The 22,920-nt window shown below is 40.8% G+C and overlaps 1 protein-coding gene across 4 annotated transcripts in view; it reads left to right on the forward strand.

Annotated features, from left to right (window-relative positions):
- The window catches only part of LOC124864119 (trinucleotide repeat-containing gene 6A protein-like), a 47,760-nt gene extending 32,534 nt beyond the window's left edge, over positions 1-15,226 (forward strand). For 3 of the 4 annotated variants that reach the window (XM_047358754.1, XM_047358753.1, XM_047358756.1), the window contains 18 exons: positions 168-320; positions 2,094-2,282; positions 2,394-2,554; positions 2,721-2,798; positions 3,697-3,846; positions 4,426-4,569; positions 4,827-4,940; positions 5,726-5,833; positions 5,945-6,022; positions 6,140-6,314; positions 7,001-7,147; positions 7,395-7,565; positions 7,648-7,788; positions 7,891-7,998; positions 8,137-8,367; positions 8,712-8,782; positions 8,875-9,014; positions 10,006-15,226. In XM_047358754.1, coding sequence (XP_047214710.1) covers positions 168-320; positions 2,094-2,282; positions 2,394-2,554; positions 2,721-2,798; positions 3,697-3,846; positions 4,426-4,569; positions 4,827-4,940; positions 5,726-5,833; positions 5,945-6,022; positions 6,140-6,314; positions 7,001-7,147; positions 7,395-7,565; positions 7,648-7,788; positions 7,891-7,998; positions 8,137-8,367; positions 8,712-8,782; positions 8,875-9,014; positions 10,006-10,354 — 2,708 coding nt within the window. In that variant the 3' untranslated portion in view covers positions 10,355-15,226. The remainder of the gene's footprint in view (positions 1-167; positions 321-2,093; positions 2,283-2,393; positions 2,555-2,720; positions 2,799-3,696; positions 3,847-4,425; positions 4,570-4,826; positions 4,941-5,725; positions 5,834-5,944; positions 6,023-6,139; positions 6,315-7,000; positions 7,148-7,394; positions 7,566-7,647; positions 7,789-7,890; positions 7,999-8,136; positions 8,368-8,711; positions 8,783-8,874; positions 9,015-10,005) is intronic. The other variant, XM_047358755.1, reaches the window with a different exon arrangement.
- Positions 15,227-22,920: the final 7,694 nt, after the last annotated feature.

Raw genomic sequence — 22,920 nt, forward strand, 5'->3', positions numbered from 1 at the left:
GGAATAGGAGATTGTACAGGAAAGAGTAAATTTAAAGCACAAGAAAACCAATAGTGTACTGTTATTAAAAAGAAATGTGCATCTGAGTATGATCTTTTGAGAAAAAAAAAATGTCCAAAATGTGCCTGCATATTTGTGCCTAAAACAAAATGTACTACTTTTCACAGGTAAATACAGCGGAGGCTCTGTCAATATGTGGAACAGGACGACACAGTCAGACCAGGAAGCCATGGGCCCACCCTCTCAGAATAAACCCCACCCTGCACACAACTCCATGCCGCCTGTGCAGCATCACAACCAAGACAAAACCTCTGGTTCAGGTAGGTTGGAATATGTGAACACGCACATATAAAGTTTTTAAATTTCCGTTTCAATAATCAAGAGGCAAACCCTCAAATGTGATAGACAGCCTTACATTCCATAACCCCATTCCGAAGGGTTAAGAACAAACAAAGTTCTGCACCAAATCTCTGTTTTAAAAGACATTATTTGTAGATGTGCAGATATTCACAAATACATACAACAACATGCATGGTTTTCAGAGATGCATGGGTTAGAACTAAACCAATAGAAACTATTTCTCAGTCCTACTACTGTGTCGCCTGTGCTGAGCTTTTTCTGATCCTAGTTGGGTCATCCCTTTGGAATGCTAAGAGCGTCAATTTTCTTCTCTCATTCACCTCTTTCTTTTTTGGTTCACCCACCAATTCTGCACATACACTTTGTTGAGTTGAAGTAGAAACGAGCAAGAGAGAAGATGAATGGCAGAGGAGGAGGACTTCTGTGTTTAGTAATGGGAATGTTTTCAACGTAAGGAAGCTATTCTGTAGAAAGGGCCTGAGAAAGAGAAATGCAGGAATGGGGCTGTTGAGATTATTCAGTGAACCAGCTACTACAGCCTCATTGTTTTGCAAGCATCCCTAAACATCAATGATATTTTTTTATTATGTGGAAAAGACCAACACAAAGTATTGCATAATTGTGAAGTGGTAAAAAATAAATAAATAAAAAATAAATGGTCACCAACATTTCTTACAAATAAAATTGTAAAAAGTGAAACCCGGTGGTGGTGGCAGCATGATGCTGTGGGGATTATTTTTCCCCAGCATGGATAAGGGAAGCTGTTAAAAGTTACTGACAAGCTATAAGATGAGTAGAATACATTAGCATGGCTCTTTACAAAAGAATGAAGCAAGCTTTTCTGATGTTTGTTTGTATTTATTTTATTGTTTAACAATCTAAATGGTTGATTCTCACTTTGTAATCGTGATTTATCTGCTACGAGGCGTGCATATTCAGGCTGAACAATATATCGTACCTTACAATATCACTGTAGGCAATATGCATATCATAAGGAACTGCTTGGACAACAAAAAAATGTTTGCTACCAGTGTTAATTCCATGCCTTCAGGCTCTCTATGCTTATAATGTAATGTGGGTGACACTAGTTTAATGCACACTCAAAATATTTTGTTAGGTAAAATAGAGGTAATGTAGTTAAGTCCTTAAGAAACTACAAACAAGTTATTTCATTAGCTAAATAGCGTTATCTTGACATTTACTAACATTATTGCATATGTTTTCTTATATCTTGCAGCCGTGGTGCATATAGGCAGATAAAACCTTGCTCACACAGCATGTTAATTGTCTGGAGCGATATTAAAATACGCCTTTATACTTGTAGGTTTATACAAGTCTACAACTGCATGCACGTTTAGCAGGGGATCTTTGGAACCTCTGGCTATCCCGTGGTCAGTCCTATTTTTGTACAAAGGTATCCCTGGCATCCTCCTGAACCTCTGCAGTGAAAGGAGGACGTTGCTGGCCTGTGTGGTCAGCTGTAACAAGAACCTTTTGAACCCATACATGTAAAAGCTAGATATTTAAATGATCAGCAAAACCCTGCCTTAGTTTCATTTATTGGTCCAAACAGAATAAAAATGCTGCCTTGACCACAGAGGTTTTACTGATTGCAAAGGTTACCCGTGTTTAGCCAAAGATAGATCCTTCTAAATACCAACAATGTCTGAGCTACTCTAGAGGACTCAGAAATAATGCAGTGGTTCATATGAGATCCTCCTCCTCTTTGGCAGGTTGGGGTGAGTCCTATTCCAAGCAAAAGGATTCTTCCTCCTGGGGGGAGCCTTCAGCTGGTCCACCTGTGACAGTGGACAATGGGACATCTGCCTGGGGGAAGCCCGTGGACACCTGCACTGGCTGGGATGGACCAAGCAAGGACGTCAGAGAGTCTGGGTCAGGATGGGGCAGCCAGCATAAGTCTGGTAAGTTTTCTTACACTTGTGACAGGTTTTTGCAGTATACATGTACCATACTGTGCATTAAGTGTTTGTTTCTGGTTACTACATCTATTCGTCTTTCCCTTTTATCTCCAGGTCCTAAGCCCATGGAGACGTGGGGTAGAGAGGACGTGTCCAAGGGCAACAGGTGGGATCAGGAAGAGGAGGTAGAGATTGGGATGTGGAGCAACAACCAACAAGACAACAGATCTCATGACCAGAACACTTGGAACTACAAGCAAAAAGGTCCCAACAAGGTCTGTAGAATTAAACACACAAGTTTATTAAAAATGGCCAAAATACTTTCATCTTTTGATGCTTTATTCTCAGAATGGTCACATAATTTATTAATCTGTGTTTTTTTTTTTTTTTATTACCGTTTTGTTGACAATTTGACATGGGACATGTATTAATCTGTTTTAGATGAACAAACCAGTCAACAAACAAGACAATCCTTGGATGAAACCTTTCATCAACCAGTTCAACAGCATGTCCTTCTCTGTAAGCCTCTTCCCATTCTGTTCAGAGTTCAGTGTTAGTTTCTTTTTGAATGCCTGAAAATTCTTGACTTGATCTCATAGCTAGTGTAAAATAATCTTAATCCATGTTAAATAATCACACAGTATTAGTACAACTTGGACACTGAGGAGATGAGTCAAAATGGGTTTAATATACAGGTGCATTTCAGGAAATTTGAAAAGTTTATTTATTTTGGTAATTCGTTACAGAGAAACTTGCATATATGGACGATTAGGACTGATAGTTAATGAAAACCCAGAAGTGTGTTTTGTTTGGTTTTTTTTGTTGTTGTAAAATTAGAATATTGCCCCAGTTAAACCTTAACCCAGAGATGCTGTACACAATCACTCCAGACAGTCATCCGTCAGCAGAGTATGCCACAAAATGTCACTGACAAAGAAGCTGGTTCAGAAAGCTGTTTCCTAGCCTATAAATGGAAAGTTTGGTGAAAAGAAAAGTTGTGGTAGAAAAAAGTTTGGAAGAAATAAACACAACTTTGATGGAAATGTGAAGCAAAGCCCATTAAAAAAATTGTGGCACACAACTCGTAGACTGCTGTTAGAGCTGCCACACACATTTACAACAACCATCGCATTTATTGTCCTAACACCCGAGATTATGTCAAAAGTGTCTTACCTTTGCCAAGGAGATAAGGGACTGAACCGTTGCTCAGTGGCCTGAAGTCCTCTTTTCAGATGAAAGTACATTTTCATTTTTCATTTGGAAAACGAGGTTTGAATCTCAGAGTCGAGAGGCATACAATCTTTCTGAATGTAATCAGTGAAGGAAAAAAACAGTTTTGTGATATTTTGATTGAACTATGAACAGAGTCTGAAACACTTTTACTCACTGCTAAATCTTTTTGCCTCTAAACTGACAGAGAGACTCTCCTGATGATTCTATGAAGCCAGGAGCCGGCATGGGGACGGACAAACGGATGGACATGAGCAGTATGGGAGACTACAATGGAGTCATGGGGAAGAACCCGATTTCTCGACACCATGTCGTTGAGCGTCCTTACTTTGACAAGGTACGCAGCTTGTTTAGTTACCAAGCCTTTAGTGTGAGGTATGTCTGGTTAACTTTTGTCTTCTTTGAGTTGCAGTGCCCCTCAGTGGTTGTTCTGACACACTGCATGTCTTCAGTTGATCTGCTGTATTTTTTAACTTGTTCTGTAAATGTTGTTAGTTTGAAATGTGTGGACTCAGTTGCTACCCAGCATTACTTGTAATTGTTGCAAGTATTTGAAAATAATCAGATTTGACTTGATATACCGCCTCCTGTAAGGCGTTGGCATCGACACGATTGCTGCTAGATTCATTCCTTTTTGTCTAGCTTAACTTTTCAGGTCTATTTGCTACTGTGTGCAAACGTTTTGTTTTCCACGCTGCTTGTGTTCTACTTTTTCTTCTAAATCTATTTTTGCTTTGCTTTGTCTTGCACCCTTGTTTCCAAAAGTTTTCTCTATCAACCTCCTTCTCTTTATGCAAAATTAATTACTTTGTTTCTTTTCTCATTTCCTCTCTGTGCTCATTTGGCTGCTGATGTACTTCCTGTCCCTCTGTGCTTGCGTCCATTTGCTGCGCGCACCCGGCCTTTGTTTCTGCAGCTTTCTGCTTATGATAGCCCTGCTTCTGATGAGTTCTCCTCCAATCAAAGCATGAGCCTTTCCTCTAGCAATTCTGCTCAGCCTATCCCCTGTTTCAACTCTGGACCATTCCCTTCCCACTCTAGTTCTGGGGCTGCTCCGCAGGTGAGTGTGGAAGGATGATGAGGTGGTTTTCTTCTGTTTAAGCTTTTTTTTTAAATTTTTTAGATCTGTTTTGTCTGCATATTACATGGCTGGTGTTGTGGGTGATTGTTCAACAAATTCCGGACCTTCATTAAAGATCAGACCTCAAACTGTTAATGTTATTGTGTGACTTAATGATCATTTGTAATGAAAGTTTTAAGTAGATCGTGTAAAGTATTATATTTTTCTTTTATTGTGTGTTTTTTTTTCTCCCTCAGAATGTAAACCCAATGTCGGGTGGCAGCAGCGTAGCACAGGGCCGAGGAGGCCCCCAGTCCCAACCTCAGCCCAATCTTCGCAACCAAGTGCCTCCAACCATCTTGCCCTCTCAGGTAGTACAAACCAACAAAATACTACAGTAGCAGTATAAACATTCATACTGACTGCTTATTGAGCTTTTGGCTGCAATTTTTCTTTAAAAAATTTTCTGATTTAGAAAAGAGCCCTACAGTAATAACTAATCATTAAAAATTAACCTGCCAAAAATTTGTATTTTCCTCTTGTTTTTGTAAAATGATAAATATGAGTATAAATCTATTTAATTCTTTTAGTTTATTGCTTGAAATGAGGAAAAACTGACACCAAATGTCAAACTTGGTAAACTAATACATCCCGCTGACGAGACAACAGAAAAGATTTGGTTCATAAAAAATATGACGTTCTAACAAATTAGGGGGAAAACAAAAGCATTTGTTTGGCAAATATAATAAAGGTTTCACAAAATGTGTTTTGAAGAATTTGTTTGCAGCATAAAAAAATTAAGGCGAGCTTTGACCAGTCCATAAATATCCGCTTTATTGCTTGTCCGATTCTAATCCCAGTATCAAAAAGCGTTGAAAATGTAATGTTTTGGTTTTCACAAATGGAATAAAGGTTTTATAAATCTGTGTTGTAAAGAACCTGTGTTCATGTAGCGTTATCCAGCTCAGGTTTTATCTCTCGCGTGCTTCAGATTTCAAACTAAGCACAAACTGTAAAGTGGCCCTTTACTTTAACTTAATACTTCTCTTCAAGCTGGCTAACTGTGCTTATATCTCATCTCATGCCATGAGATCTTGTTGCCCCCTGGCAGACAGGCTTTTAAACTTAAACCTGCGTCTTGTTTTTTTTGGTCCAGGTCCCTCCATCTTTGTTGAAGTACCCAGGAGCTAATGGTGGTTTGAACCCTCTGTTTGGTCAGCAGGTGGCTGTCCTCAACCAACTCTCCCAGCTCAACCAGATACAGGTACAGATGTGGAGACTTGCACAAGTTAAAATGCACAAACTGTTATTACAGGATTAGTTTGACTGTTGTTCTGCGATGAATTACAATCTTGACTGCATCATCTGTCTGCAGCGTCTTCTCCTTCAGCATCAGCAACAGCAAAAAGTTCAAAGCCAGAGAGCCATGCCTGTGGGTCGTCCGACTGAGCAGGTGGGAGTTAGAGTCCAAGACATTTCTGAAAATCAAGCCAGGTTCCACCAGATTTAAGTAGAATGTCTTAAAGTTGCTCCTCCTGGATTTCTCTAACCTTCCTTTTTCTCTCCACAGACGCGTCCTATTGGTTCGTCTCCATCAATGATGCAACCACCGAAGCACCTGGATCCCTCCCTGTTGAAGCAGGCCTCGCAACTCAAAACATACCCTGATAGCTACTTGTCCCAAAATACCCCTGACCTGCAGAAGGATGCTTCCGCTATCGGATCCTTCAGCAACTTCTCATTTGGCATGTTGACCACTGCTAGTCATTCTTCTAAATTATCCGACCCTGTTTCTCTGATTTCAGATAAAGTAAAAAACCTTAATGTTTTCACATTTTGGGGTTTTTTATTTATTCATTGTTTTTGCGCACCAAGACATTAGACGTCCATCTAAACTGTGACAGGTCAGGTAAGGAGTGCATTAATCGCAAAAGCAGCGAAGTGGTCCATGATAATTCTGGAGAAGCTGCAGAGATCCACAGCTCAGGTGGAAGAATCTGTCTATAGGACAGCCTTTTATTATTCCTTCTACAATTCTGGCCTTTAAGTAGGAGTGGCAAGAAGAAAGCCATTGTTAAAAGTAAGCCAATTGGCAAATTACCTTAAAAGAGACACAACAAGCATGTGGAGAAAAGGTGCTCTGGTCAGATGAGACCAAAAATTCTACTTTATTTCCTACATTCAAAGTCCCATGTGAGTTCCAGACCTAAATCCATTTATTAATCTGTCACAGATTACTCTTCTTCCAATTTGACTGATCTTGAGCCATTGTTGGGACTTGCTTCAACATATGTGTGATTGCAGAATAGCTGAAACATATCTGACGTGAAAAATGTGAATGTTTAAAAGGTGTGAATACTTTTACAAACCACTGTGTTTTATTAAGGTGATGTTACTGTTGCTGACCTCTGCCTCCATCTCTTGCAACCAGGCTTGAACTCTAATCAGAATGTAACCCTGGACATGGGTGTTGGGGGTGGAAGTACTGGTGGAGGAGCTGTGAGCTACAAAGAGCCACCCCAGTCCAGACTGAAGAAACTTTGGGCTGCTGACACCCTGGAGCAGAACAGCAAACCTGGTACATGATGCCTTAAGTGCTTTTTGTAATTACACAGTAGTAGGGCAGATTGAATTCCTTTAATTCTCTTACTGTAGCCATGGATATTAAACATTATTGTACTGACAATGTCTGAAACCTTCAGATTATTTATTTATTTTTACTCCCCAAAGAGAGAATTTATAGTACATGCACTGATTTTGAAGAACCACCATCTCCTTGTCTTGTTTGTGAGTGCGTCTGTAAGCCTGTGTTGCTTATCCTACAGGTGCTATGTCGTCTGGACTCCGTCTGGACGACTCTCCCTTCTATGATTTCCTGTCTCCTGGCCCGTCACCCCTGAGTCCTCCTGGTCAATCAATGGGCTCAGTGGGTGATGGCTGGCCACCCCATGCCAACTCCCCCCCTCCCCATGGAAATACTGTCACTTGGCCCCCAGGTAAATGCACCATCAGTTTAGGAAACCCTTTGGAATAGTTTATTTAGGATGACGGCTAATTATTGCGTTCAACTATCTGCAGAGTTCCGGCCCGGGGAGCCTTGGAAAGGTTACCCCAACATCGACCCTGAGACTGACCCTTATGTGACCCCTGGTAGTGTCATCAACAACCTTTCCATCAACACCGTCCGCGACACAGACCTCCTTGGGGACAGGAACATCGGTAGGTCACACAAATGTATTGAACTAGTCAAATAGTAGATATGATGCAAAGTTCAGTAAATAGGATGACACAATCTGAAAACATGTAGCTGTTGTTTCCCAGGGCCATCCTCATCACTGAACACCACGATGCCTTCTAACAGTGCCTGGTCATCCATTCGTGCCTCCAGCCACAGCGGTTCCCTCACCAGTACAGCACAAAGCACTTCAGGTGTGTTTCAGATCCAAACTCATTATGTCTTCCTTTTATGGATCTAACAGATGTTTTTCTTTAAATATACTCTTTTCTTGGATAAGACAGCAATCGTTTCTTGATTCTTAAACAAAATTAAACTCTCTTCCATTGCAGCTAGACCCAGTGAGTCAAAGTGGTCTCCTGGCGGCGGGTCTGTGTCCAACTCCTCTTTAGCCCATGAGCTTTGGAAGGTCCCCCTGTCTTCTAAACCGCTGCCAGTAGCAGCCCCCTCCAGACCACCACCTGGCCTCACTAGCCAGAAGCCCAGCCCTGCCTCCTCTGACTGGGATGGCTCTGCCCTGAGGCTTGGGGGCTGGACCTCTACTGAGTCTAGATACACACCTGGTGAGACAACATGGAGTATTTGGGATTTATTTTTTGGGATACAGAACAGACACCACCAAAATACAGAGTTACCGTGTCTAGTCAGTCACAGATGAGTTTGACCATAAAGAAATCTGATCTTCAGGGGGAAAAAAAAAAAGATCTTGTCTTCTAATATGTATACTGTCACTACTTGGTCTTCATAATTATTTAAGTATTTTAAGATTATTGTTTTTGAACAGTAGGACATTTGCCTTGTAGATGTTTGATCTTAAGTAACCATGTAAATTATGTTTTATTCATATCCAAATAAAACTTTATTTAGACTTTTTTGGACATTTTGAATGACATACTTTGATTGGCAGGCTCCAGTTGGGGTGACAGCAGCAGCTCAGGGAGAACCCAATGGCTTGTTCTGAAAAATCTCACTCCTCAGGTATAAATCCTAACAAAAGCTGCACAAATAAAAAGGTATACCATTCTCCAAGTGAACAAAATTTAACTTAAATGCTTATTTTGGTTTCGTAGATTGACGGCTCCACATTGAGGACTCTGTGCATGCAGCATGGCCCTCTGATCACATTCCACCTCAACCTGCCACATGGAAACGCCGTGGTTTGCTACAGCTCAAAGGATGAAGCCGCCAAGGCCCAGAAGAGCCTGCACATGTAAGGGAATCAGACGCCAACACAGACGGAATAGGATAAATTATTTTAGGCCTGATTCAAGGCTAACCACTCGGCCACAGACTTTTTAGAAATGATTGTTAAACCTGATTATCTACATTATCAAAACCTTTCTCTCTTCTTTTTTTTTTTAACAAATGCTCACTTTGCAATCACACTGTATTGCATTGGGTGGCAAGTAGAGGGGAGATGGGTCATGAGTAGAAAAGTGCACAATACCCAAAATACACCATCTCCTTGGTAAAACATGGTGACGGCAGCATCATGCTGTGGGAACCTGGTCAGAGTTAATAAGAAACTAGAGTTAAATACAGGAAGAAAACCCTTCAGAGGTTGCAAAAGGCTTCATTTTACGTCCTTTAGCCTAAATAAAATCCTGGTAAAATGTATTGTGCAGGTTTGTGGTTGCTATGACTAAATATGAAAAAGTTTAAGATGTTTAAATATTTCAACACATCAGTGTGTAGAATTGGAAGACTGACACTTATTGGTTTTCTATTGTCTGAATCTGCACCTTTTCCTTTTAACAATTTCATTTAAATTCTTGGAATTCAGCCTTTATCTACACAGCTTTATCTTTTAAAATGCTTAAAAAAAAAACCGTATACCTGCTGTATGTTCTTAAATAATAACTAGCTCTTTACCTCATATGTTTTAGCGCTTCTGTATGCATCCTTCCTTTTCACCTTTTTAGCTCAGCTTGTAGCATTTCCCCTAGAGGTTAACCAGTCAGTCAATGGTTTCACACTGCAGTTAGATCATTGATAACAAGCTGGTTTATAAACTGTTTACTCCAAATAAATCGTTGCTATTGGCTGTAGGAGGACCTTTTTTGTAAACTGGTATAAATGAGAGGGCTTGCACCCAAGCTTGATTTCAGCTGACATGAAATACTCAAATGTTTTTAACAACTCTACTTTATTTATGATGTTGTGTTGGAGCAAACATGCACTTATCTTCTGTGTCTCTACAGGTGTGTTTTGGGGAACACTACTATACTGGCTGAGTTTGCCAGCGAGGAGGAAATTAGCCGCTTCTTTGCACAAGGGCAGTCATTGGCCACTCCTTCCTCTGGCTGGCAGGCCATTGGTTCTTCTCAAAGCAGAATGGATCAGTCTCACCCCTTTCCCAGCCGCGCTTCTGAACCGAACCAGTGGAAAAGCGGCGACCTGCACAGATCTTCTCTCTGGGGCGGGCCCAACTATTCCAGTAGCCTGTGGGGAAACCCTGGCGGCAGTGAGCCAGGGAGGCTCAGCAGCCCCTCTTCAATCAGCTCCTTCCTCCCAGTGGATCACCTGACGGGGGCCGGAGGCTCCATGTGAACTTCCTGTGTGTCAGACAGGCTGGAAGAAGGGTCAGTAGAGAATTATCAATAATCAGCTAAAGAAAATGGAAAGTAAACAGTTAGAAATGCAATGGCACTAGTTGGACTCTTTCTCACTTACAAGATATTCAACAAAACGGGGTCTCCCCTGTGGAATACAAGTTACGTTTCTCTTTCTGCACATATGTCCACTTTGTTTTAGCCCAAAAACATATCAGTCGGAATACTTGAATAATGCAGGCCAATTCTATAATGTGAACGGATGGATATTTGCTTCCAGGTAGTGCTCTTTCAGACCGAAAAAAGCTTCAGTCAAGTTCATTATTATTATTATTATATATATTTTGTTTCATTCATCATGTTTATTTGAATTCCAACTCGTTTATTTTCAACAATTTCATTTCATTTCATTTAGTTTTTTTTTTTTTTTTTTTTTGCATTTTGTTTGCTGACAATGTTGGAGAATGAGCTTTTTTTTAACTTTGCACTGAATGTGGTTTTTTTCTCAGTATATATAATCTGCAATATAGAGGGAGCAGCCAGTTTTTCCAGTGTAGCTGTTTACTCATTGAGGTCCTTATCGTACGTGTGTGCGCGCGCACGAGTACTTTGTGTGTATATGATTGCATTGTGAATGAGTATGTGTGCGCTCCTCTCTGCCTTGGCACGCCTACCTTACTGCGTTGTTGTGGAGTTCAAGATCAACAGATAGTTAAAAGAATAAAACCTGACTTAGGATGATTATCTGGTGATAGAAAAAGTGACATTTAAAAAGTATTGCACCAATTTTTGTTTTAAAACTAAAGAAAGTTGAGCTCTGCAGTGCAAAGGACTGTAGCCGCAGCTGGGACTAGCAAGCCCCTCCCGCTCCAAGAAAGTGGGCGGGGCCAATCTAGCAAGCCCTCCCTGTTGCCCCCTAGCGGGGCAGGGAGGGAACAGCACTTTCAGAATAGGCTTTCAATGTTTTTGGAGGTGCCACACTGCAACCTCTTGTTTACAAGACTTAGGAGGCAGAACGTGTGTTCATTCTTCATTTTAAAGAGAAGATAAACTAAAATGAAAATTACAAAAAAAATTCAAAACCAAAAAAGTGTATATAAAAATTATAAAAAGAAATAGAAAAAAAAACAACAACAAAAAAAACTCTTGAGGATGAAGATGTTGCGTTGTAACTCTGGGAATTCGGATCAGTGTTTTTTTTTTGGCCATGGCGTTGGTTATTTAAACTATTCCTTTTGTCTCCTAAATAACCTGCAATGGTTCTCAGGAAATCAAGCCAATTCCCCCCTTGCCTATTGTAGTTGAATTTAAAACAAAAACAACAAAAAAACTACTACTCCTTGTAGGAAAGAAAAATCCAACTTCTAGCACTGAAAACAAACTTTGTAATGGTCTTTTTTTTTCTCTGCCAAATAACTGCTTTAAAGCTGGAGAAGTTCACACACTGCTTTCAATATGCTGTCTTGTTTTGAGGGAGGTGGAGCATTTTTCAGTAAAGGAAGTGGAATGGACGGAGGAGAGACTGGAAATTATCCCAGCCCTCCCCCTCTCCCCCCTCCACTCCATAGTTGTAAAAACTTTGGGGGACTGTTTTAATCGTGAGTGTAAAATGTTCTGTTTCGTCACTTTTAAAAACCAAGAGAAAAGGCAAGATCTGTATCTATGCATACTGTAGCCTCTCGCATTCACAAGGCCTGCCGAGAGGTTTTCTTTTCATTTTTGTTCCGTCTCTCAAAAATGTTTAAAAGGTTTCATTAAGTACGACTACATGTTCTCTTTTTTTTTTTTTTTTTGGTTGTTTTTAATCATTGCCACAAATGGTGTTTAAAAAAGAAAAACGTACACATTTTGGTTGAAGATATTTTAACAGTGCAAAAGTCGTCCACATTTCATTGCCTTGATCCTAAATGTGTCCGAAGATGCAACAAGTCAAGTGGCTTCTACCTGTTTACAAATAGAATATGATTGTATTGTTGTACTGTTTTTATTTGGTTTTTCTCTTCCCCTCCTTTGGGTCAGGGAAGGGTGGGGTACTCATCTGAAGTTTCTGACGTCATGAATTTGTTTGTGTGTGAAAGAGAACAGTGTGAGTGTAAATGTTGATTAAATAAATACTTTGGTTAATATTAAATTGACCTATATACCAGTGATTGTTGAGTTACTACGATGCACAATGGAGCGCGACAAGCGAAAGCTTCAGAGCACGTTGGGCGAGAGATCAGCATTAGCGAAGCCATGGACCTTAATTTTCTTTTCTCGTGTCCTTTTTTTTTTCTTTTTTCCTCTTCCTGTGTTCAGCCTGTTATGCGTGTGTGTTGGCGTGCACACATTTATTCCCCTCCCCCGACACCGATATAGGGTTTTTAATTTATTTCAGAAGTAATACAAGCATTGGCTTTGGTGCATTTTTTTATTTTCACCATGAATATATACATAACAACTTTGAGGCGTATGTAGTGAATAAACCTTGAGTATTAGCCAGACTTGACAGTGGTTTGTGTCAGTATTGAACGCTCTCTACCAAATAATTCAGTCATACAAAATATTAGTTTACCTAATTCCACATCTTTGCTTAAACTATATATATATATATATAAAATATAAATATATATCTTATTTGTGTTTGCTTTTTGTCTTGAAGTTATCAAATGGAACATCTGAACTGTTTTTGTTTTTTAAGTTAACTTAAGTTGACAGATTAAACTGAGGAGCCTTGGATTTTGCACTAGGGCGAATTGGAGGAAATGCCAGAGTCGGGGGTCAGACATGTGGCGAGGATTTAGTTTGGTGTCTTCAGGTGTTAATCTATTAACAGGGTAACTATTGTGTGCGTGAGCTGCGACTAAAGATGATGCTGCCCAGTTTTTCCTTGCAAGATTGTAGCTGAAACGGTTTTTTAAAAAAAAGGCTTAGCGAAGGTCCGGTTTGACTCCTCTGTCCCATTCAGCGTCTTCAGCAAAGTCTCCTCTGCATGGGAGAGATCAACATTTGCAGCTGCTCCTCGTGGTTGTTGGATTGGGGGGGTTAATGAGCAAGAAGGGTGTTCTGACCATGTTTGGTGATTATGGCAGGAGATGCTCCTGACTGAAAATAGGTTTTCCTTTTAAGCTAAGCTCAGTTACAGGAGAGAGGATCCAAAAACTGTCTGAAAAAGGAGCAAGTCAACCCGGATCTGTCCATATTCACATTCTGCTAGTTCAAAATCACTTTGTTCATTCTGATTTTTAGCAATGTCCCTTTTTTTTTTTTCAGCGCTGATTTAAGGGTGGTTTTGTCCTACTTTAGTATCCTTACCTTAAACGTTAGTGGGACGACAACTGATCTCTGATCAGCCCAGGAGGTAGCATTGCTGCTCTGTTAGAGAAGGGACAAGCAATGTCTGTAAAATGCTTGAGTAACAATGTTATTTTTATTCCCAGCAGAGTTGTGCTATATTTCTGTCTTGTTAAATCCACTGTTGGTATGTGTGAAGACGCATGTATGTGTGAGTGATCTTATCATGCCAAATCAAAGAGGGAGGGGAGTTAGGGAAGGAAAGGGATTGACTTATAGTTGTTTTTTTTTTTTAGCTGTACATGTGCATATGTGTATTTAAAAAGCTGGACAATGTTTAAATGCTTGAAGAAAAAAAAAATACATTTGCAAAAGGATGATGTGAGGAAAACCACCATGAGCAATGTACAATCCCCAAAGCTGCCAAGCAGCTTCATGACAGGGCCAGAAGAGGGGAGGGGAGAAGGAAGGAGATTGGTGGGAGAGGAGGGAGGTTTGCTGGTGATACTCTACTACTTTTTGAATATTTAAAGTACAAATAATGTGACTCGTGTTTCTCTTAACTATCCTGTGACTAAATGCTACATTATATTATAATACACACCCAACAGCTCCTACAGTCTATCAAAAGTGCTAAGGCTATTTTTTATATAGAAGAAAAAAACCAATATAAAAACTGTGAGAATCTGCTGTCTTTGTTTTACACTTAGTATGACCACACATGTAGAAACCCTGAAAAGCTTTAGTCTAACCAGCACAAAAATATGGGTGGGATGGGTTTAGGGTGGCGGGTGGGTTTTCAGGGCGGGTGTTCCTCAGAGAGACTATGCAGTGGAGCGTTAAACCCAGGCTTCCATGTCCACCTTGGGTTTTATTGTTTTTTCTTTAAATTATATTTTAAAAAAAAACATAAAATCGAATTTAAAAAAATTCCCTAGCCCTTTGTAGAAAAGCAGCTGAGATGGGATTCCCAATAACGTTCCTCAAACACGTGCCATCTTTGAATTGTACTGCTTCTAATATTGTAAAAAACAAAAAAAAGAAAAAAACCCTGATAAACCTTTATTACCTAGCAGGCGTCGGCCCAGTTGTAGCAGGAGAGGACAGGTTAAGATTTGCAAAAGTCCATTTATTTTCCCAGCTTGGCCGGTGAAACTGCAAATTTTACAATGACCACAAGGCTTTTTATATAGATTCTATCAATCCACAGTGTGTAGTTGGATCACCTTTAAAACCTATTATGCACATTGCTTTGGGGAGACTGTTGAAACTATATATAATATATATGAAAATATAATCGTACACAGTGTCTATAATCATTGAGAGGACGCCATCCTTTCCAACACCACGAACAGGAAGTACCTTGTTTTTCATTTTCCAAATGTCTTCCTCGGCTCATCAAAGGATTTTAACTTCTGTGGAATCTGCACTTTTTGAAGGACAATCTTTAATTGTATGGGTATAAATTGACAGAAAAAAAAAAACGAAGTCGCCTGATATTACATGGTATAGAAAACCAACTCCAGTGTGCTCTAATAATGAATGTCTCCTCTATATGTTTGGGTTCATTTAATCTTTTTATCCTCCTTCCTTTCTTGCTTGGTTTGTTCTGTTTTTTTTTTTTCCTTTTAATTTTCCAGATTTTAGTGTTCTTATGAGAATCTGTATTAAGGTGTAGAGTAGTAGTTAGTAGGTCTTCTGTTGGCTGTACTCATATACTGATTACTGTTTGTAACCTTCTGGCTCCTGCAGCCAGCATACAAAGCTGTATAACTTGGGTACAACCCTCAATAAAAGACTAACAGTGAGGAAAAAGCTCAGCTCAGTGTCTTTATTTCCAGGGTTCCTACACCGTCTGGAACAGTCTGCTCCTCTGTATTAATGGAGTCAGTTGAGGTCTACTCCATTTGAAGTATTTCCTAGGTGCATTTCAATAAATTGGAATATCGAACAGTTCATTTATTTCAGTAATTCAGCTCAAAGTGAAACTTGGATTAATTTCACTCAGTGTGATATGTTATTAAAAATATCTTATTCTGCTCATTATTAGATTGTCTTCTTGAGCTGTAAACCATAAATTCAGAAAAATAATATTACGCACTGGCATTAATAATGCTTTTTAATACAGAAACATCAGCCCTTCTGAAAATTATGTCCAAGTTTGCACAAGCTCCTTTCTCATGGCTTGGAGGCAGTCACTGTGGTCCTGCTGAGGGAAGCTCGTGATTCTTTGACTTGATAAAACATGGTGAACCAAAACCTGGAGATTGTATGGATCATCAAATCCTCACTGACTGTGGAAACTTCACACTGGACCTGAAGGAATTGGGATTCTGCTTCTCCAGACTCTTGGTTTAGTAGGAACTTTAGCGAAATTTGCCATGACTCAGACCATTAGATGGTATTAAAGTGCTTCCAATTGATCATAGTTAATTATTCTACACATACCAGGTATTAGTGATATGTCACTGTGTATACTTTATGAATTTCCAAACTCTTGATTGGATGTTTTCCAATCCCCTGAAGGCTGCTTTCATCCCTGTTGTTTGTACTTATTTTTTTCCCCCACCAAACTTTTCTTCAACTGAACTTTATATGTAATATTCTTGAATGCAGCATTCTGCCAACTTCTTCAGCACTGACCTTGTGAAGGGTGTCACGTCAGCAGTCTTTCCCATGGTGGTAATGGCCATAAAAAATTTTTTTAATTTATTTATTGGTTGTAAGTAATATTTAGGAGAAATTCATTGTCACAATTAACATAATACTTGAATGCATTGCTGTGTGGTGACAATGAATTGAATCAGTTCACTTTTCAGTGATATTCTACTTTGGGATCCAGCTGTTTATCCACTTTGACCCTGGAGTCCCAGAGTCCACTGAAGAGTGTAATGTCTTAATGTCCATTAGGACCCGTTACATCTATGACCCAATCTCAGTGGAAAACAGTAAATGGATAAGCATTACAAATCTGCACAAGGACCCATATTCACAAAGAATCCTAAGACTAAAAGTAGCTCCTAGTGACTTTCTAAGAAAAACCTTAGAATTTCTCGAATAGAATTATCCTTCATTAAGATAAGTTATTCACAAAGGATCTTAGGCCTTAAGAGAGCTCCCAACATGAGGAAATGTTAAGAGTAGTGAGGGCTTTTGGTGAGCCTAAGTGTGTCTTAAGCAGCAAATATGGTGGAAAGACAGAGATATTCTCCGAACAATGAACAGTAAATCAATAAGATGCTACCAGCTCGATCACGCAGGGATCCACCCTCTTAATAGTCGAGTAAATGAGCACATAAACTATAACAATCACACAATTATTAATATAGAGATTAGATGAGTATTTTCATCCCCCTATAGAGCAAAATGAAATAGTTTCAGTGGCAGGAGAAATTAAAGGTGAACCTCTAGTGGGTAATATTAGGAAGGATAAATAATAGAAACAATATTAATTACCATGAATAAAAAGTGAACAAAATTACAAACAATATAGTATAGAATTGTTTAAATATTTACAGACTGCAAAATGCTTTCAAAAAATAAATTTGGAAAAATAGGAAAAACTCAAATAAATAAATAAATATACAGTATATACAAAAATACAAACTCCAGACAAGAAACAGATCTGATCTGATCAGATTTTATTGCAGACTCGGGGTCCATGTTACAAAAACAAACAATAATTTAAAAAAAACCAACCATACATAACATAACATAACCTCCAAACATAACCATAAATACCTAACCTTTTAGGAGGTATGTATACCAGTGTTTCCAAAGTACAGAGGAATAACAAATTGCATTATATTCAGTGTTAGTCGCAAGATGACTCTATTATCAGACTCATTCAGCTGACAGCAGACACAAACCATTCACAGGCACTGGTCCATCTGGGTTTTTTTACACAAAAGTCTTAATGCATCGTTATAAGCCACTTGCAATGTGTGGAGGCTGGCCTTTTTATAATCCACCATAAGTGTGCTGTATACAGTGAGGTGCAGTATGATTTACAAGTTCAGTTTAACTTCATCAGAACAAAATTCAAACCCCTAAGATAGGACATCAGCTTGTGCGTACAACATACGACACCGACGGTGAATCTCCTCATCATCTGATAGACGGTCTGTCAACACATGACTGAGATATTTTACTTCATTTGAGACACTAAGTAAGCGGCAGGACTGCTTAAAGTTGGGGAAGACCCTGCTTTTGTTCACTGCGACAGATCAGAATGACTCTTTTTAGTGGATTGAATTTGGCATCATGTTGTTCACCATACACTGAACATACATTAAGGAGCTGCTGAAGACCAGCTGGACTAAAACCCACTAAGTCGTCAGCATACATTAAGTGTTTTTTTTTTACTGTATCTCCAACCATACAGCCAGTTCTACAAAGGGTTAACCGCTTAGAGAGATCATTCACATAAATATTAAACAATACAGGGGATAAAATGCTCCTTTGTCTTACTCCATTACAGACCTGAAAGGGTACAGGCACACAGTTGGTTCAATTGACCCGCATAGACTGGTTGGCATACCAACAACGTAGACATCTTACTATACATTTAGGTACACCAGCTTGCCACAGTTTTAAAAATAGTGTTCTGTTATTTACACGATCAAAAGCCTTAGAGTCATCTAGGAAACATATAAAAACTTAGTAATTATTTTAGGCCATTTATGCATATATATGCCATGTTTAGGCTTAAACCCAAATTGATTCTCTGCAGACATTTTTTTTTCAAATAATTAATTCAAAACCTTTTGATAGTATGTATGTTAATATGTGTTGCGACCGGGCCTAATTTGCCCTTGTTATTTCTTTTGTTGTAGGGCAAGCAAGCTTCGACTGACGCTTCAATTATGCCACAATACATGTAGGATGTATCTGTTCTATGCTTCAAGTTAGAGCAGTTACTGTTTGTACAAAAAACTACCTCTTTTGTTTAGTTTAATGTTACGTAACAATAGATCAGTATCAGAATCAGCTTTATTTGCAAAGTTTGTACAGACAAACAAGGAATTTGACTCTGGTACATAGATCTCAATGAGGATTTTTTAATTTTGTAAATATAGCAGTGGAGATAAAGAGTATCTTTTTAAATATACATACATAAACCAAATGTGCATATATACACAAGTGACTTTACAATAAAATATAATGTGAGATCAGTCCAAATATTTATGGTGTTGTTCTGGAACTCTGACTGTCAAGTGTTCATCAGAGAAACAGCCTGGGGGAGCCAACTGTCTCTGTGGCGGCTGGTTTTAGCAGACAGCGCTTTGTAGCGCCACCTGAAGGTAAAAGCCTTAACAGTTTGTGTGCAGGGTATGAGGGGTCTGCAGAGATTTTAGCTGCCTTTTTCCTGACCCTTGACCTCTATAAGTCCTGGATAGAGGGAAAGTCAGCCTTGATTATTTTCTCTGCAGCCAAACCACACTGAGATGGATGAAGACAGGACAGACTGAATGATGGCAGTGTTGAAGATGATCAGAAGCTCCTGTGGGAGGTTGGACTTCTCAGGAAGTACAGTCTCTGCTGGGCCTTCTTCCAAACATTGTCTATGTGTGAAGACCATCTCAGGTTTCGAGAAATGGTGGTTCCTAGGAACCAGAAGTGGTCCACAGTAGATACAGTGTTGTTGAGGATGGTCAGGGGGTATGTAGGGGTGGTGTTCTCCAAAAGTCCAACATCATCTCCACAGTCTTAAGTAGGTTAAGTTCAAGGTGGTTCTGACTACACTAGTGTACCAGCCGATCCACCTCCTGTCTGAATGCAGACTCATCACCGTCCCGGATCAGTCCAATAACAATGGTGCCATATGCAAACTTCAGGAATTTCACAAGAAGCAGAGAAGAGGAGCATAATAATTGGCTAGTTCTTCTACTGAGAGAGAAGACTAGTCTAAGTATTTCTTATTGGGATTATTTCACACATTTACAGTAATCTAAGCACTATATACATAGAAGGAAGATGTATATGAGGTGAACAAGTATTTGCTGTGTTGTTCATGATGTCAGTAGTGTAAGCCTAAATGGTTCCCCCGTCTGTGGAGAAGCTCTCTGGTTTGTTGTTTTCTCTTAGGTACCAGAGCTGCTCACATCCCAGGCTGGTGCTGAAAGCAGAGGGAACGATGCATTGATCTGCTGGGAATGCTTGTTTGTTCGGACTGTGATCCCAGGACCAAATCTACCTTTCAACACTCCTCTCTTCTTCTCCTCTGTTCAGTTTGGTTTTCTGCACCATTTCTCCATTTTGTTTTGGTCATTTTACCAACCTAAACCTCATTATACAAGATCACAGTAAAATACAGAATTGTAATATTAATATGAAATAGATGCAGTATGAAAACGACGAGCATGGCCAGTAAACATAAGTAAATCAAAATAATGAGCATGTAAATAAACTATGTTCAGACATTTTGATGCTGTGACAATTAATTAAATTTTTTTAAGTCATCATCATGATTTACACATTTCTGAATCCAGTCTAAATTCTTTCATTGGTTAATTTCTCTCCATTGATTACTAGGAGTGTTTCTTTTTACAACAATCACAGCTCTTAGAAGACAGTGTCCCACCGAGCAACGGGGTCAACCACACCTCCTCATTAAGATAGGACTTTCTGTCATCTCCTCGCTCAGTCGCTCTCAACAGAGAACTGGAGTCCTTGCCAGGAATTTTTAGGCTAAGATAGGAGTTCTCTGAGAGGACCGAGAATCTTTGTGAATACGGGCTCAGATGTTTGATTTAGACCTAAATGGAAAATCTGTCACAGCAGGCAAAATACTATATATTTGCATACGGGATTAGGGTCACAAATTCTGAAGTTTTAGTTCTGCTCCTTTGTTAACACCTCCCAAACTTCCTGGGCATGCTCTTTTATACTATAATGACAGCATTAAAAAGATTTACGTTGAGGTAAAATGGCAGTCCTACAGAACCTAATTCCTGTATGTAATCGACATGACTCAGCTTGTGAAAGGTTTAGGACTGGGGTCTGCAACATGCGGCTCTGGGGTCACAAGTAGCTCTTTGGACGTTCCACAAAGGCTCTTAATAACTTTGGCAAAAAATTTGAAGAACCAACTAATGTTTTTAACTGCAGCTATAATAGAAAATGCAAGTTTTAGCAATATTTTTGTTTTTTTATGGAAAAATTGCCACCAGTTGTATTTTTTAGATGTATTTTTTCATTAGGTTGGAAACTATGTTCTTTTTACCTAATTTCCACAAATGCACTGCTCAAAAAAATAAAGGGAACACTTAAACAACACAATATAGCTCCAAGTAAATCAAACTTCTGTGAAATCAAACTGTCCACTTAGGAAGCAACACTGATTGATAATCAATTTCACATGTTGTTGTTCAAATTAAATAGACAACAGGGGGAAATCTTTGGCGATTAGCAAGACACTCAATAAAGGAGTGGTTCTGCAGGTGAGGACCACAGACCACTTCTCAGTACCGATGCTTTCTGGCTGATGTTTTGGTCACTTTTGAATGTTGGTGGTGCTTTCACACTCGTGGTAGCATGAGACGGACTCTACAACCCACACAAGTGGCACAGACCAGTACACCAGGAGATGTGGAGGAGGTCGTAGGAGGACAACAACCCAGGAGCAGGATCGCTACCTCCGCCTTTATGCAAGGAGGAACAGGAGGAGCACTGCCAGAGCCCTGCAAAATGACCTCCAGCAGGCCACAAATGTGCATGTGTCTGCACAAACGGTTAGAAACCGACTCCATGAGGATGGTATGAGGACCCGTTCGTTCGTTCGTCGTCTTCCGCTTATCCAGGACCGGGTCGCGGGGGCAGCAGACTCAGCAGAGACGCCCAGACGTCCCTCTCTCCAGACACCTCCTCCAGTTCCTCCAGGGGGAGCCCAAGGCGTTCCCAGGCCAGCCGAGAGACATAGTCCCTCCAGCGTGTCCTGGGCCGTCCCCTGGGCCTCTTCCCGGTGGGACGTGCCTGGAACACCTCCCGAGGAAGGCGTCCAGGAGGCATCCGGTATAGATGCCCGAGCCACCTCAACTGGCTCCTCTCGATGTGGAGGAGCAGCGGCTCTACTCCGAGCCCCTCCCGGATGGCCGAGCTCCTCACCCTATCTCTAAGGGAGTGCCCGGCCACCCTACGGAGGAAGCTCATTTCAGCCGCTTGTATCCGTGATCTCGTTCTTTCGGTCATGACCCAAAGTTCATGGCCATAGGTGAGGGTAGGAACGTAGACCGACCAGTAAATTGAGAGCTTTGCTTTTCGGCTCAGCTCTCTCTTCACCACAATGGACCGGCACAGCGCCCCCATTACTGTGGCAGCTGCACCGATCCGTCTGTCGATCTCCCGCTCCATTCTTCCCTCACTCGTGAACAAGACCCCGAGATACTTAAACTCCTCCACTTGAGGCAGGAACTCCCCTCCAACCTGAAGAGGACAAGCCACCCTTTTCCGGTCGAGTACCATGGCCTCGGACTTGGAGGAGCTGATCCTCATCCCAGCCGCTTCACACTCGGCTGCGAACCGCCACAGCGCATGCTGTAGGTCTTGGCTAGAGGGGGCCAGCAGGACCACGTCATCCGCAAAAAGAAGAGACGAAATCCACTGGTCCCCAAACCAGACCCCCTCCGGCCCTTGGCTGCGTCTAGAAATCCTGTCCATAAAAGTTATGAACAGGACCGGCGACAAAGGGCAGCCCTGCCGGAGTCCAACATGCACTGGGAACAGGTCCGACTTAGTGCCGGCAATGCGGACCAAACTCCTGCTCCGCTCGTACAGGGACCGGATGGCCCCTAATAAAGGGCCCCCGATTCCATACTCCTGGAGCACCCCCCACAGGGCATCACGAGGGACACAGTCGAATGCCTTCTCCAGGTCCACAAAACACATGTGAACCGGTTGGGCAAACTCCCATGAACCCTCGAGCACCCTGTAGAGGGTATAGAGCTGGTCCAGTGTTCCACGGCTGGGACGAAAACCACACTGTTCCTCCTGAAGCCGAGGTTCGACTATCGGTCGGACTCTCCTCTCCAATACCCTGGCCTAGGCCTTACCAGGGAGGCTGAGGAGTGTGATCCCCCTGTAGTTGGAACAAACCCTCCGGTCCCCCTTCTTATAAAGGGGGACCACCACCCCAGTCTGCCAGTCCAGAGGCACTGTCCCCGACCGCCACGCAATGTTGAAGAGGCGTGTCAACCATGACAGCCCTACAACATCCAGAGACTTGAGGTACTCAGGGCGGATCTCATCCACCCCCGAAGCCTTGCCACCGCGGAGCTTTTTAACCACCTCGGT

This window comes from Girardinichthys multiradiatus, chromosome Y (assembly GCF_021462225.1).
Source record: "Girardinichthys multiradiatus isolate DD_20200921_A chromosome Y, DD_fGirMul_XY1, whole genome shotgun sequence".
NCBI classification, from domain to species: Eukaryota; Metazoa; Chordata; class Actinopteri; order Cyprinodontiformes; family Goodeidae; genus Girardinichthys; species Girardinichthys multiradiatus.